General features: G+C 39.9%; 2 protein-coding genes across 5 annotated transcripts; one reads left to right on the top strand and one right to left on the bottom strand.

Annotated features, from left to right (window-relative positions):
• Nucleotides 1–1,183: 1,183 nt before the first annotated feature.
• On the bottom strand, nucleotides 1,184–6,049 carry ccnb3 (cyclin B3). 3 transcript variants are annotated; one of them, XM_068308346.1, is made up of 12 exons: nucleotides 5,980–6,049; nucleotides 5,549–5,692; nucleotides 5,250–5,333; nucleotides 4,562–4,668; nucleotides 4,314–4,467; nucleotides 4,126–4,224; nucleotides 3,914–4,006; nucleotides 3,480–3,617; nucleotides 3,243–3,398; nucleotides 3,008–3,157; nucleotides 1,811–1,941; nucleotides 1,184–1,735 (listed from the first exon to the last, which is right to left on the bottom strand). In XM_068308346.1, exons 2-12 carry the CDS (start codon nucleotides 5,630–5,632, stop codon nucleotides 1,666–1,668), a joined length of 1,266 nt encoding a protein of 421 aa, XP_068164447.1. In that variant the 5' UTR covers nucleotides 5,633–5,692; nucleotides 5,980–6,049; the 3' UTR covers nucleotides 1,184–1,665. The 3 variants fall into 3 exon arrangements, with proteins under 3 accessions (XP_068164447.1, XP_068164446.1, XP_068164448.1); XM_068308345.1 differs by having other exon boundaries at nucleotides 5,918–6,017; XM_068308347.1 differs by having other exon boundaries at nucleotides 5,549–5,689; nucleotides 5,918–5,989.
• Nucleotides 6,050–8,752: 2,703 nt separating this feature from the next.
• On the top strand, nucleotides 8,753–12,485 carry si:dkey-171c9.3 (A-kinase anchor protein 11). 2 transcript variants are annotated; one of them, XM_068308455.1, is made up of 3 exons: nucleotides 8,758–8,787; nucleotides 9,639–9,826; nucleotides 11,030–12,485. In XM_068308455.1, the coding sequence occupies exon 3, from the start codon at nucleotides 11,036–11,038 to the stop codon at nucleotides 11,798–11,800; it is 765 nt and encodes a 254-aa protein (XP_068164556.1). In that variant the 5' UTR covers nucleotides 8,758–8,787; nucleotides 9,639–9,826; nucleotides 11,030–11,035; the 3' UTR covers nucleotides 11,801–12,485. The 2 variants fall into 2 exon arrangements, with proteins under 2 accessions (XP_068164555.1, XP_068164556.1); XM_068308454.1 differs by lacking the exon at nucleotides 9,639–9,826 and having other exon boundaries at nucleotides 8,753–8,787.

A 12,485-nucleotide genomic window follows, 5' to 3' on the forward strand; every position in this document is an offset into this window, starting at 1 on the left:
GGAGTCAAAGTACCATTAAAAGTTGCTTTAAACTGCCTAGCTTTTCAGTTTTTTATAGACCAAAGAACATCAAGTATCTCTGAAGCTCAAGCACCGCAGAGCTTCCTGATGTGACTTCAGTGATGTTTGTCCATGTTTTTGTCAAATCAGTAACCATCACAGCACCAGCCCTCCTCCTCGAACTCCTAGAATGATGTCACCCGGTGGGATGGCAGCCCACTCTTCAGTCAGAGCTGCCTCAGAGTCTGTGGAGGACATTCACTCTGTCACACTCCATCACTCAGCCGATGCTACTGGTTTCCAGAGGGAACCGGGTCGGGGTGTGTTGCTTGCCAACTTCCAAGAGCTGTCTCTTAATTCTCCTCCAGACACCGGGCACAGCACCAGCGTAAGTTGTCAGGCTCCATCAGGCCTCATCAGACGTCTTATTGCTGTGGCATGGTCAGGCCTGTTGTCAGTGCCAGCGGTGACTGGACAGAACCTGAGTGAGGAGCAGCCGGCCGATTTCACAATAAAATCTATCTACTTGAAGATAAGGATGAACAGATCAACTGTCTTACTAGCAGGATTATAATCATTTGGGATGTTTCCACTAAAAAAAAAAATCACAAATATTAAATAGACTGTCATCAGGAAAATTATTTGTGACAAGAAGTCATCTTTTTAGAGACTGTGGCTGAACATCCACCACCAATCCCATTTACCCTGCGGATTAAAATGCAGTATGCGTAAAAAGAGCAATCACATTTACAACAATGAACATCTGGAGCTGAAAGCTATCAACTGACAAGCTTTGCTAATTTTCAAATACCTGCTTACAGGCTCACACAAAAGTGTGACATAAGAGTACAACCAGTTAAAGGTGCAGGGGTTGGTCAGAAAGATTGGTTCAGTATTAAATCCTTATTTCAGAGGTCAATTTCAAGCTTAATTGAGTATTAATATAAAATACTTGAATGAGCAGGAGTTCAAATAACTGAGATGTCTACTAAAACGAATTCCACTTAAAACTTCCTGTTTGTCAGAAAACTTGGCTTTGGTGTCAGAGCCATGAAGAAACATGGTGTAATACTGACCTCTGGTGGCCAGGTGGTATCATTACAGGCCTCAATCAATTGAGGATGCAGGATTCACCTGGATTATAACTCAAATTATGAACACCCGGTTTATGAAACACATACAAACAGATTTTATTTTTAAATAGCGTGACAGCTATTTAGAAATAGCACAGGATCATCTGGTAGCCCTTTATACAAACAGTTACCATCGTGATGACATCATGATAAAACACTTCATAAAGGGATGAAAATACAGGCTAACGCCGGCAATAAATGAATGTCTATAAAAGCTATGGACTGAAACTTGCATCAGTAAAAGCAAGAATTTCACAAATCCTTACTTCAACCTCACATACAGCTTTAAAGATTATATACACACACGTAATAAAAAACCCCCATGTAACTAGAAATGTCTTCATAAACATCCAGAACACAATATCTGGCAACCTTATTAACAGCTAAGGTCACCATTAAAACTCTTTTCCGTCACGACAACTCAAAGATTTATTTCCAATATTATTTAAAAGACAGACTAGATTGCACGTATAAATATTTAACATATTAACAATATATACATTGGTTTGAGATGGCGGGATTTAGTGAAGTCTCACTCAGATAATACCTTCTCCAAGAGGCTGATGTTGACGAGCGGAAGAGAAGCCACTTCAAAAAACACCCTGAAAACAAAAAAAACAAAAGGAACCATTTATGGTTTGATCACAAACTGTTTCTAAACGTGTTCAAATACTTACTTGTGAGAGTATTTGTTTCTGACGGCTCTCAGTTTGTCGTCTGGAGGAGCTGAAAGCATCGCGTGGAGTTTTCTGACGACCGAGACCAAATCGGATGCCTGATAGCCTGAGTGGAACTGGAGGATGGGAGACTGTAGCACAGGAGCAAAAAAAATAACGATGTAAAAATACAACTAACCTGACACCTTAAAACAGCACAAAAAAAAATAAAAAAAACCTGTTTCAATTATGCTACGTCATTTCGTTTCAGAAAGGTGAAACAGCACAGGGGGCAAGATTGAGCAGTCTGTTCAGGAACAAAATAGAATCATCTGCAATCTGTTGCGCTACTGCTGCAACGATAAATAAAATTTACATAGAAAAGCAATTTCCATTCAAATTGGAAGGAGGATGATTGCGTTCTGGCTCTTTATTCGAGGTAGAGAATTCGGCCTCGTCACCAAAGTTGACAGTTTTAAGGATTAGTTTGGACGCGGAATAACATTATAGGAAAAAACATCAAGTGATGGCGGCAGCGGCGAACCGCCAACAAGGTGAAATTAGGTTTCTGTGAAATGAGTCTGATGGTTTTGAAGGGGGTAAGTGTTTCCTTTCCTTGTTGGAATGGCCCATTTGACAGAAAAGAAAATGGAATAGCCTGAATATAACACCTGCTCCAACGGATTCGGATTTTCTTTTTTCCTTGTTTCACTGACTAATTTAAATTTCGCTGCTCCTCAGCGGTGTTGAATCCCGTTGCAACGCAGATCCGCTATTAGAGCTAATCTACAATACATGCACAGATCAGCCACTGGAACCAGAACCACGAACTGTCAACTTGATGAATCTTAGGAGCCTCTGATCCAGCGCTTCTTTCACGTTCTAGGCTGAACGAGAAAAACTGTATTCTCTTTCATATAGCGTCAAAAACAACTAACCGGTCATTTAAGATATGACAGTTAAAAGCCGCACCACTTTTACTTGCAGAAGATTGTCCTGAACAGAACAGTTGTGTTTAAAGTGCCTTTGTTGACACCGCTATCACATGATCACTGTGTAAAGACTCTTTGCTTCGGAGGACTTCCTTTTATCAAATGAAAACCAGATGCATCAAGACAAAAAAGTTCAACTGCAAAAAAACCATCTCCTCAGAGACAAGAGGCTGTGATTGGAACAGAGTAACGACGCGCTGACGGGGGGGAGGAGAGGTTGACCTACCCATCCTCCCAGATCTTTGGTGACCAGCGCCATCAGCAGGCAGGCTGAGGCCAGCAGTGATCCTCTCTCCGACAGCAGCTCCACCTCCATGAGGCTCATTTCGCAGTAATATCTGGCCAGAGTTAGCGTGTCCATAGCTGCATTCACACACTGTAAGGACGACACCAAACACTCAGTGGGGGGGGGGGGGCACTCTGGAAAGACAATCACTACGGAGGAAAGCCTCTTCACACACCTTGGCGTAGCGTCTGAGGAAGCGGTACGGAATGGGGATGTTGATGTCAAAGGACAGCGCCTGCAGGATGCTGCCTTCCATGGAGATAAGCTCCTCCCTCCTGTATGCATCGTCACAAATGTAAAGGAAGTCATCCAGACAAGGCGGGCTGCGCTCCTGTGGGATAAATACGGGCGCTGGGTGTCAGGAAACGTTTTGGACACAAGTAGGATGTTGAAAAAACAGCGTTTGATTCACCTCAAACTTGGAGGCGATGAGCATGGCGGTGGAGCCGACGAGCTGCAGCATCTCCTTGTGGATTGGCGTCTTAGACAGGTAGTGGTCTGTCATCTTCACGGCCAGGTACAAGGTCTCATGGTAAAGCTCAAAGTTCTCCTAAACAAACGCAAAGAACCAAATCCATTCACCATGAAATAGCAACAGACAATTAAGACAACCCGACAAAGACGCTGTAATTTTGTTTCTGGTATCCAACTGAGCAGCCAAGCAGCTGCTCTTTTGATTTGAAGAAATTAAATGCTTCAAATTTACCTTTATTTGAACTACCTGGAGTTTTAATCAGCTGTGATTCTTTAAATGTACCTCAAACTACTTTAACACCTCTCAAATCACTTGTCAAAAGTAATTCACACACACAAAAACCCAACATGAGACCGGAGGGGAAAACTCACCTGAACTTCAACCAGCCAGTCGATCAGGATGGCCCTCATCTCCGGGCTGAGGTTGGGTTGTATCGGCATGTAGTTACAAAGGACAAATTTTTCCTGTGGACAGTTGAAGGAAAAAAACAACAACAGATTTTCACCCTCTGACGCTCCGAAGAAAGTCTATAGATGTCAACAGCAGCCAGCGAGTTAATAACAGCTTTAATAAGAACGCTCACCTCTCTCCGTTTGAGGTAGTCAAAGATGTCCTTTGCATACTCTGGACAAAAGAAATAATCATCCGAGTTCTCAGAGTCGATGTCAAACTCTTTTGGGATCTGCAAGTATAGACAGGACATGAATAATGATGAGGAAACAACGTGTGTAAAGGGCAGCAGCCTCGTCTGGGGACCAACTGCCTCCTCACCTCTTGTCTCCTGAGATGTGCTGGCACTTCTCGGACAGCAGGGGGCGCAGCAGCTACCAGCTCCTCTGCCGGGGCTGCTTCCGCCCTCAGCACCTCTTCTTTATCACTCTTTCCTGTCTCAGGGGAAGTCCCCTCTGAGCTCTCCGATGACGACCTGCAGAGGAAGAGAAGCAGCAGGTTAAAGATGAAGAAGAAAAGAACAGCAGAGGTTTAAAAAAAGAGAATTCACAATAAAAACTTAAAATTACTTCTTAAGATTCTCTCGGTTCTTCGCTGAGGTGGAACTTGCTTTCTTGGTTTGCTTCTTTGCTGTGTCCTTCTTCCTTCCAGGAAGACTGATCAAAACTTTATGAGCCTGTGACGGAAATAAAGTTCAATGCTTTCCTCCTTCACAAAGTGAGAAGATAAATAGTTTGAAGAGAGTGTGTCGAGTTTTCAGACATGTTGGCCGCCATCTAACAAAATTATAGTTGTTTCACAGCTTCACAACGGAACCAATGGTTGCGGTGTACAACAGCATTGTCAGCACATCTTTAATGTGTAGACAAAAAGTACTGTCATATCACTGCTGCGATGCAGATCCTCTAAAAACTAGGGATAATAAGGAAATGCCATTGAATCGGTTTCAATATGATCAGTCTAGGAAAAGGATTTCGGAAGCAATTCAGTCGTTTCCTGAGGGGGCGTCACCACAGGGTTTTCTTCTGAATCATCACACCTTGAGGCTTCATTCATTCTCAGTGTTGTGATGTTTCACGTACGACATAACGTGGCAGAAACGATCATCTCATCGGCCGTTCGGAGGGTACGGAGCTCTTATAGTTCACACTTTTTCACCCCAACAGTTTGTCTCGTCCACATTGGGATAAGGCCGTGTCTCCACCCTCGAATCCAACTTGTTCTTTGTGTTTCTGGTTTCACTTTGCCCCCACTTACATTAGTGATGTCAATAAATGCGGTCCTTTTCTTTGGAGCGCCACCTGGAGGGGAGGAGGACCTCTTCACCTGCTGGCCTTCCTCCTGCAGTGCACATAAAAAGGGTATCAGTTGTAAATCAGATGTTTTAGATGAGCAAAAGGCCAAAAAAAAACCAAAAAAACGCTGCTCACTTTTAAGCACATAAATTGTAATTTAGCATTTTAAACTTCATGCACTTCGTGGATTTGCTGCTGCGTATCATGAATGCATCATTTCCGGGCGTGCATGTTGTTGTTTAATGTGTTGGCTTTGTTTACCTGGTTCTCGGTGTTTGTGGAGATAAGTTTGGGTACTTTGGTCCCCGCGGTGCCTGGGGGCTTCTTTCCTCGGACTACAGGCATGGCTGGATCCTTTATCCTCTGCAAACGAACTCTGCAGCGGCCGCACTATAGTCGGATCTTCTGCAAGAATAAACAAAAAATGGTGGTTCGATTTTCTAAACAAGAGAATACGACGTGTTGCCGAAGCGGTTTTAGCTACAAAACCGGATTTAAAAACGTGAAGCTAAACACAGCATAACGTCAGACATCCTGGTGTTTGCTAGGTGGGATTACTTCACGTGCATCTCTCTTATATTGAACGTCATCTAAATAATTGTTTTGAAAAGGTTGTTTTTTTTGTCTTACCGTTTTGCTTCGACTCGTTCCCTTCGATATAAGTAAAAACAACCCGTATTTAGCTCGTTTACCTGGTGTAAACAGTCCAGGTTCGACGTGAATCTTCGCAGACTGAAGTTCAGACAAAGTGGTTGCAGGACGCGTTTCCAAATTGGCAGCGCCGTTTCCCATTGGCTGGAATTTGAGCCGACGCACCAATCAGATACTCGAGAAAAATGCAGTTCTTACGAGGCGTTGGTTTCTATGTCTGGAGTCGCCCGGAGAATTTATGTGGCATATTTTCTTTCGTAACGTCCACGTTTTAAGTCATAAGTAAGCAATGTTGTTAGAGGTGTTGTTTTCCATTTGTTTTATTGTGTAAGTACGTGTTATGATGTTGTAACGAAGTTAAAAACAATTGTAAAGGAAATTCAATAATGACTACCGGCCGCCTCATTCTATTAATACAAATCGAGCAAACCCTAGAAGAGGAGCTTGTCGGAGTTTTAAACGTCCACCCAGCCAATAGCGGTTTAAACGTTATGGACTTTATTCATGTTTTTACTACTCATGAACCGGAAGTGTAACTTTCTTGCGTTCGAACTACAATTGATAGTCAAACTACAAATGTACGTGACAAAGGTTATTCCCGTTAGAAAGCGTTATCAAACACACGCACAACGTCTGAATCATTATTATTATTATTATTATTATTATTATTATTATTATTATTATTATTACCATTATTATTATTAATTATTATTATTGCTGCTATTATTATTATTATTATTATTAATAATAATAATATTATTATTAATATTATAATGACATTATTACAATAATTATTGCTATTATTATTGATATTGACATTACTGTTGTTGTTTTGAGGGGTGGTAATTTATTGCATTGTGGAACTTGCTACTTTGCAGTTGTGCTTTTCATCCACATTCCCAACCATACAGATCTTCATACATTCACTTATCTATTCATATTGAAACCGCTTCCCTGCTTTACATCTTACAACTTAGAAAAATAAAGTTAAAAAATTTAGCTTCTACATGCCCAAGGGTATATTTTATTTTTCTCTCTCACTTGTGTAATGTAATTTTAGACTGATTCCCTTAAGACAGTCACACAAGAGCAAAACAACACTTAAAGTCAATTTGAGCGCTCATGTTGAGCAATGAGCTCACTGACACACAAATAAAAATTTCCTGAATTGGAGCAGAATGAGTACAGTGGGCCTACTGGGGCCCACAACACAGAGTTACCGCAGTAACAGCTGACATCCATCCAGCTGCTAATAATTTACAAATGACATCTTTGATTCTTGTCTGAATAACCGGAATCGGTGCCATAAATCTTGCTTCAGTCTTGTTCGAAAAACAAAATCTTAAATCATGGATGTTTTTTTTCTTCTAATGCCTCATAGTGCAGTGTCATCTCTAATTACAGCCTCCACCGTTTAAAGAATAGTTCATCCCAGAATGAAGATTTAGTCATTATCTACTCACTCAAATGCTGATTGAAAATGGGGATTAGTTTCTCTAGTCACAAAACATGTCTGGTGCTTCACAGAAAAACAAATTTTTTTTGAGCAGCCTGTTCATTTAATTCTCCCTGGATACAATTCAGTTCAACCACAAAATAAATAAATACCCTTAATTTATGTTCTCCTTCCATGTGTGGCACAAAACCAGCAGGTTCACAAACAGACCCAAAAAAAAAAGGCCAGTTATCAATTGATTTGAACCAGAAACTTTGACGCAGCATGAAGTCCAGCAGATCCTTCTGTGACATCTGGCCTTTATTGAAATCTACAGGGAGACATTGCTCTTACTTCATCCCCCCGCCCTGTTCTCCTTATTCATGACAAAAAGCCTCCCTGTAGGAGTCATTTATGCAGATGGTGTCTTTTTCAGAGCTGGGAGTTCCAGCTTTATAGGGTTTAGTTGAAGGTGATACAGAACCTACATGAGGAAGTTTTGGACACTACATTCAGAGTCTTGGGAGAAATGTGTAGCAGCAGCTGAATCAATCAGCCAAATATACAAAGTACCTTTTTAAGGAGGAATATTTTTACTTAATTTCAGGTATTTCTCCATTTTAGTTGCTAATTTTTTATAAATTATGAAACATGATCAGCTATTTCCGATTAAACTACAAACAGAAGTACAGATTGGAATGCATCAATAAATAGAGTAAAACTACTTTATACTTGTCTACTAACTTTTTGAGAACATGTGACTATTCCAGACTTTTTTAATTAAAAGTTTTGCTATAATTTCATTTAAAACCATTTCAGATCACTTTTCACCATTTTCTGTATTTTTACCATCCAAACAAACAAAAATAGTGAAATCGGATAGTAATAAGTACAATATAATAATCGCGTAATATGAATACTTTTACTTGTAATACGTAATGTATATTTCCCTGGTTGTACTATTGCACTTTTACTTTTGTACCATATTTAGCACAGCAGAATATTGTTACCATGCCGTACGAGTATTTCTTCTCTTCTGCTATTTGTTCTGCATGTCAACGCTCATTCGAAACGATCAGAATAAAATGTGCAGAACTAATTCATGTAAAGCCAGCAGAATTTTATATAGTATTATTTTATACTGTATATCATCTGTCATTAGTTGTGCTGTCACTGAGACAGACAGCTGAAAATATCATCGCCTCTATCTCATCTGCTCTCTCTCTGACACACACGCACACGCACACACACACACACACACACACACACACACACACACACACACACACACACACACACACACACACACACAGAGGAAGTGAGTGAAACTTTTGAACTCATTTGTCAAATCATTTCCTTATAAACTCATTCACACCCGACGTACCAAAGAGGAACCATCGCCCTTCACTAACTGGTAAGTGGTTTGCAGCCTGTGTTCGCTGTGCGATGCTTCCTGTGTCTTGTTATCATGTTTTTTTTGCACATTTATACAACTCTGGGCTCCAATTAGCCTTTAAAAAGGCTCCAAGTCAACACTACAATCCAATTTATTTAGTAAATTAACTATTTTCAATTAAATATACAGGTACAGATTTGATCCATTTTGCATCGGCTAAATTATCAAAATTAAATTCTAATGGTGTAAATCATAACTGCATTTTTTTCTATCTTTGACATATTTAATAAAAAAGGAAGGCTAGTGAAAAAAATCCCAGTTTTAATGGATGATCAGCTTGTCATTCTAATAGTGTACTGGAATAGCCTTTGTGCTGGCTACTGTGAGCAACATATCAAAAACATGTCTGTTTGTTGAAGCTGTAGATAGATAGATAGATAGATAGATAGATAGATAGATAGATAGATAGATAGATAGATAGATAGATAGATAGATAGATAGATAGATAGATAGATAGATAGATAGATAGATAGATAGATAGATAGATAGATAGATAGATAGATAGATAGATAGATAGATAGATAGATACTTTAATAATCCCGGAGGAAATTGCATTTTGATGAGGTGTGTTATTGTGTAAATCCTGTCATAATAGACATAGTGTGTTTGGATAAAGTTTGAAGCACCAGATCATATGGAAATAAAGCATTGAGGAAGCATCCTCAAATCAAAAGCTAATTTACACAGCAGGATGCCTCAACCAGAGGGAAGAAATTATTTGCTTCAGCTGTATTTTCGTTCACATCTGGGCTCCATATCACTACATCTTCTTTGGAACCCCTGAATTTATTTTTTTTTTTAACTCACAGAACAAGCTGGAACCTCTGGTGTCACTCAGGGCTTCATTCACTTTGGCTCCAGGATCAACAGGCACTGAGAAAAATGTGAAATGCAAATTCAATAGTTAGCTAGAACTAAAATTTGTTCAACAAAGTCGTTTTAGCGCAGCGGTAGCATTTAATATGATGGTTAAGTTTAGTCATCTCTTTTTAGTCAGGTAAGGTCAGCTTATGTCACAAAAAGTGTTTGATTAATTTTCTGGAGAGATTGGGTCTAGTCAGATTTCACGGGTAATCTGGATTAACATCTATATTCAGAATAATTCTCTAAAATTGAGGGATGCGTGTCATCAAGATTTTTTTTTCCAACTGCATGAATGTTAGCAACCATGATGTAAAACTAAATTGTAACTTAAGATCATTTAAGGGTTTGAGACAGCAAATACTATATTATTTTATGTCCAACAGGAATGGAAATGTTGGTGAGCGATAACTTTTATTACATCTGACAGCAGTTGTCTGTCTGGAAGTCTGGACCTTCTTTGAAATCACAGAACACATTTTTATCATAAAGTGTGTCCAGAATTTATGACCCCGAGCTTCTATTCTTACTAAACTGTGTTAACCAGATACAGGCAGGAGCTTCCTAACCATCCAGACACGAGAACACTATCAATCCTTTTTTCGAGGGTATCTCTTTCATCAAAACGGATCGTTGTTTCAAAAGGTTTAAGAAATACTTTTAACAATACAGGAAAGACCTTATTTGGAAGGCACTAGTTTTATGAATCTCAGAATAAGTCGGAATCCGTGCTTTAAATTATTTAAACTTCACCCAATCAGACATCAATAGCATCTTTGGCTACTTTTTCGTGTCACATTTGATTTGCACTACGTCTGTAACAGTCTAATTTACTATCAGACTGAACTTCCTGTTTACCACAAACTGGCTAGCTGACAGCTCATATGGTGACAGTGACTGTGGTTAAGGCCTCAATCTCATGTTCCATCTGAGGCTCTAGAGGGGGTGTTATGTTCTTAGTGTCTCTTTGCTTTCGTCCTCCACTTTTACATTTGTGCCGTAATTTCTCTTTGGTTGTTTGTTACATATTACAAGCTTTCATTTTGTGGCTTCTGTATTTATTTTCTACTGCTCTCTGCAAGCATGGCAGAAATACTTGCATCGGAAAATCTGAAAGGGAAATTCTGCACCATCCTGCCTTTCCTTCACAGTTTCCAAGTAATATTATCATAAAAATGCAAAAATGTGGTAGTATTGACATCAAGGCATCATGTCAAAACTAGTTTTGGACTTGTTTTGTGCTTGTGCCTTGAAATGAACTCTACCATGGTAGAAAATGGACTCCGGGACAAAATCTAAATCTGTTTTGTTTTAACTAAATTTGACATTTTTTTTGCAGGAACCAATGCAAATGATGAGTGCAGATCCAAGGGTGTCAGAACAGGTTCCAGAAAACTTTGGCATTAGGGGAAATCTTCTACAAAACAGTGCTCTTGACAAGTTTGCCCAGAATATGACCGAGAATATAATCCAGTCAATTTCAAGCCAAATGGAAATGAAGGAACCTGAGAAGGACTTTAGGGTGCCCGGATTTAATCAAACCCAGGAGGTGTTTGCTGAGGGGTTAGCCTCAGCAGTGATAGAGGAAGCTCTGAGTGAAGCGTATGAAGGTCTGAACATTGAGGATCACTTAGAGGAGACTCATCCACCTCTGAGTCAGTCAGGACTCCCTTTATTGGGATCCCTTGACTACCCTGATCCCCCTCCATCCACACCTCTCCTCCCTGAGCTGGAAAGAAGCAAATGCAGTTTTGCCAGAAAACTAAAAGGAGGTTTGGCCAAAGTTTTCTTGCCATCACCTCCTCCACCAACCCCAAAGGACAAAGAAGATTGCCCTGAAAGCACCACCATCGATTCCAGGATGGAGTTCATGGAGCATCTCATGCACTCACTGCCCATGGATGATTTGGTGAAGGACTATAACTTCGAAGTAACTCACCATGGTGCCCAAGTGGAGGCATTTGCTCAGGCTCTTTCATGTGATCTCATCAACTGGGTCCTGAATATCAAGGAACCGGTAGCTGATAATAGTGAGCTTCATCTGCTAGCGCAGCAAATGGTTGAAGCCATCATCACCTCCTCCCTTGATGAAGCCAGAATGCTCATCTAGAGTTGGACGATTGTTTGGACCGCAAATCTTCTAATCATTTGCAGTAATTCCTTGATCTCAATGGGATAGGTTAGGAGGTGGAGCATTCAACCCACACTCATACTTCTAATCTCCACCTTTATGGAGATTCCGAGCTGAATGTCATTTTCTGACATGAATTTGCTTACTAATATGGAAATATTCAATAATTGATAATTATCTAAAGCATGTAGTCTAATGTAGTCTAAATAATGTCTGAGGACCAGAATACCATTTGCATCTATCTAAATAATGATTCCAGAAATAAATACATTAGTAATACTGTAGTGGTTGCCTTCAGGCTCTAGATCAGCAACTTCTGAAAATTGGATGCAGATGTTGATCAGGGTCACTGATGATATCTAATGACTAGGGCACGACTTCACTACCTCTAATTTTTAAAGAAAAAAAAAATCTTTCCATATCCTGCTAAGAAACATACTCCTTTGAGGTCATCAGGGGTAATGTTAGGAAACAGAACTCTTGTTTCCTCCGGTCATAATCTATAAAAACCGTTATGAATGGAGTGTGACCCAGTCATCTCCTGGACTCAGCTCAGTATTGGCTTTTTTTCATGAAGCTGTGGTCTGGCCGAATGAAAATGTGTTTCATTCTCACTTAAATTCAGAAGAAGTGAGTTCTATTGTGTCAAATGGAAGAAAAACAG

This window comes from Antennarius striatus, chromosome 23 (genome assembly GCF_040054535.1).
Source record: "Antennarius striatus isolate MH-2024 chromosome 23, ASM4005453v1, whole genome shotgun sequence".
Lineage (NCBI taxonomy): Eukaryota > Metazoa > Chordata > Actinopteri > Lophiiformes > Antennariidae > Antennarius > Antennarius striatus.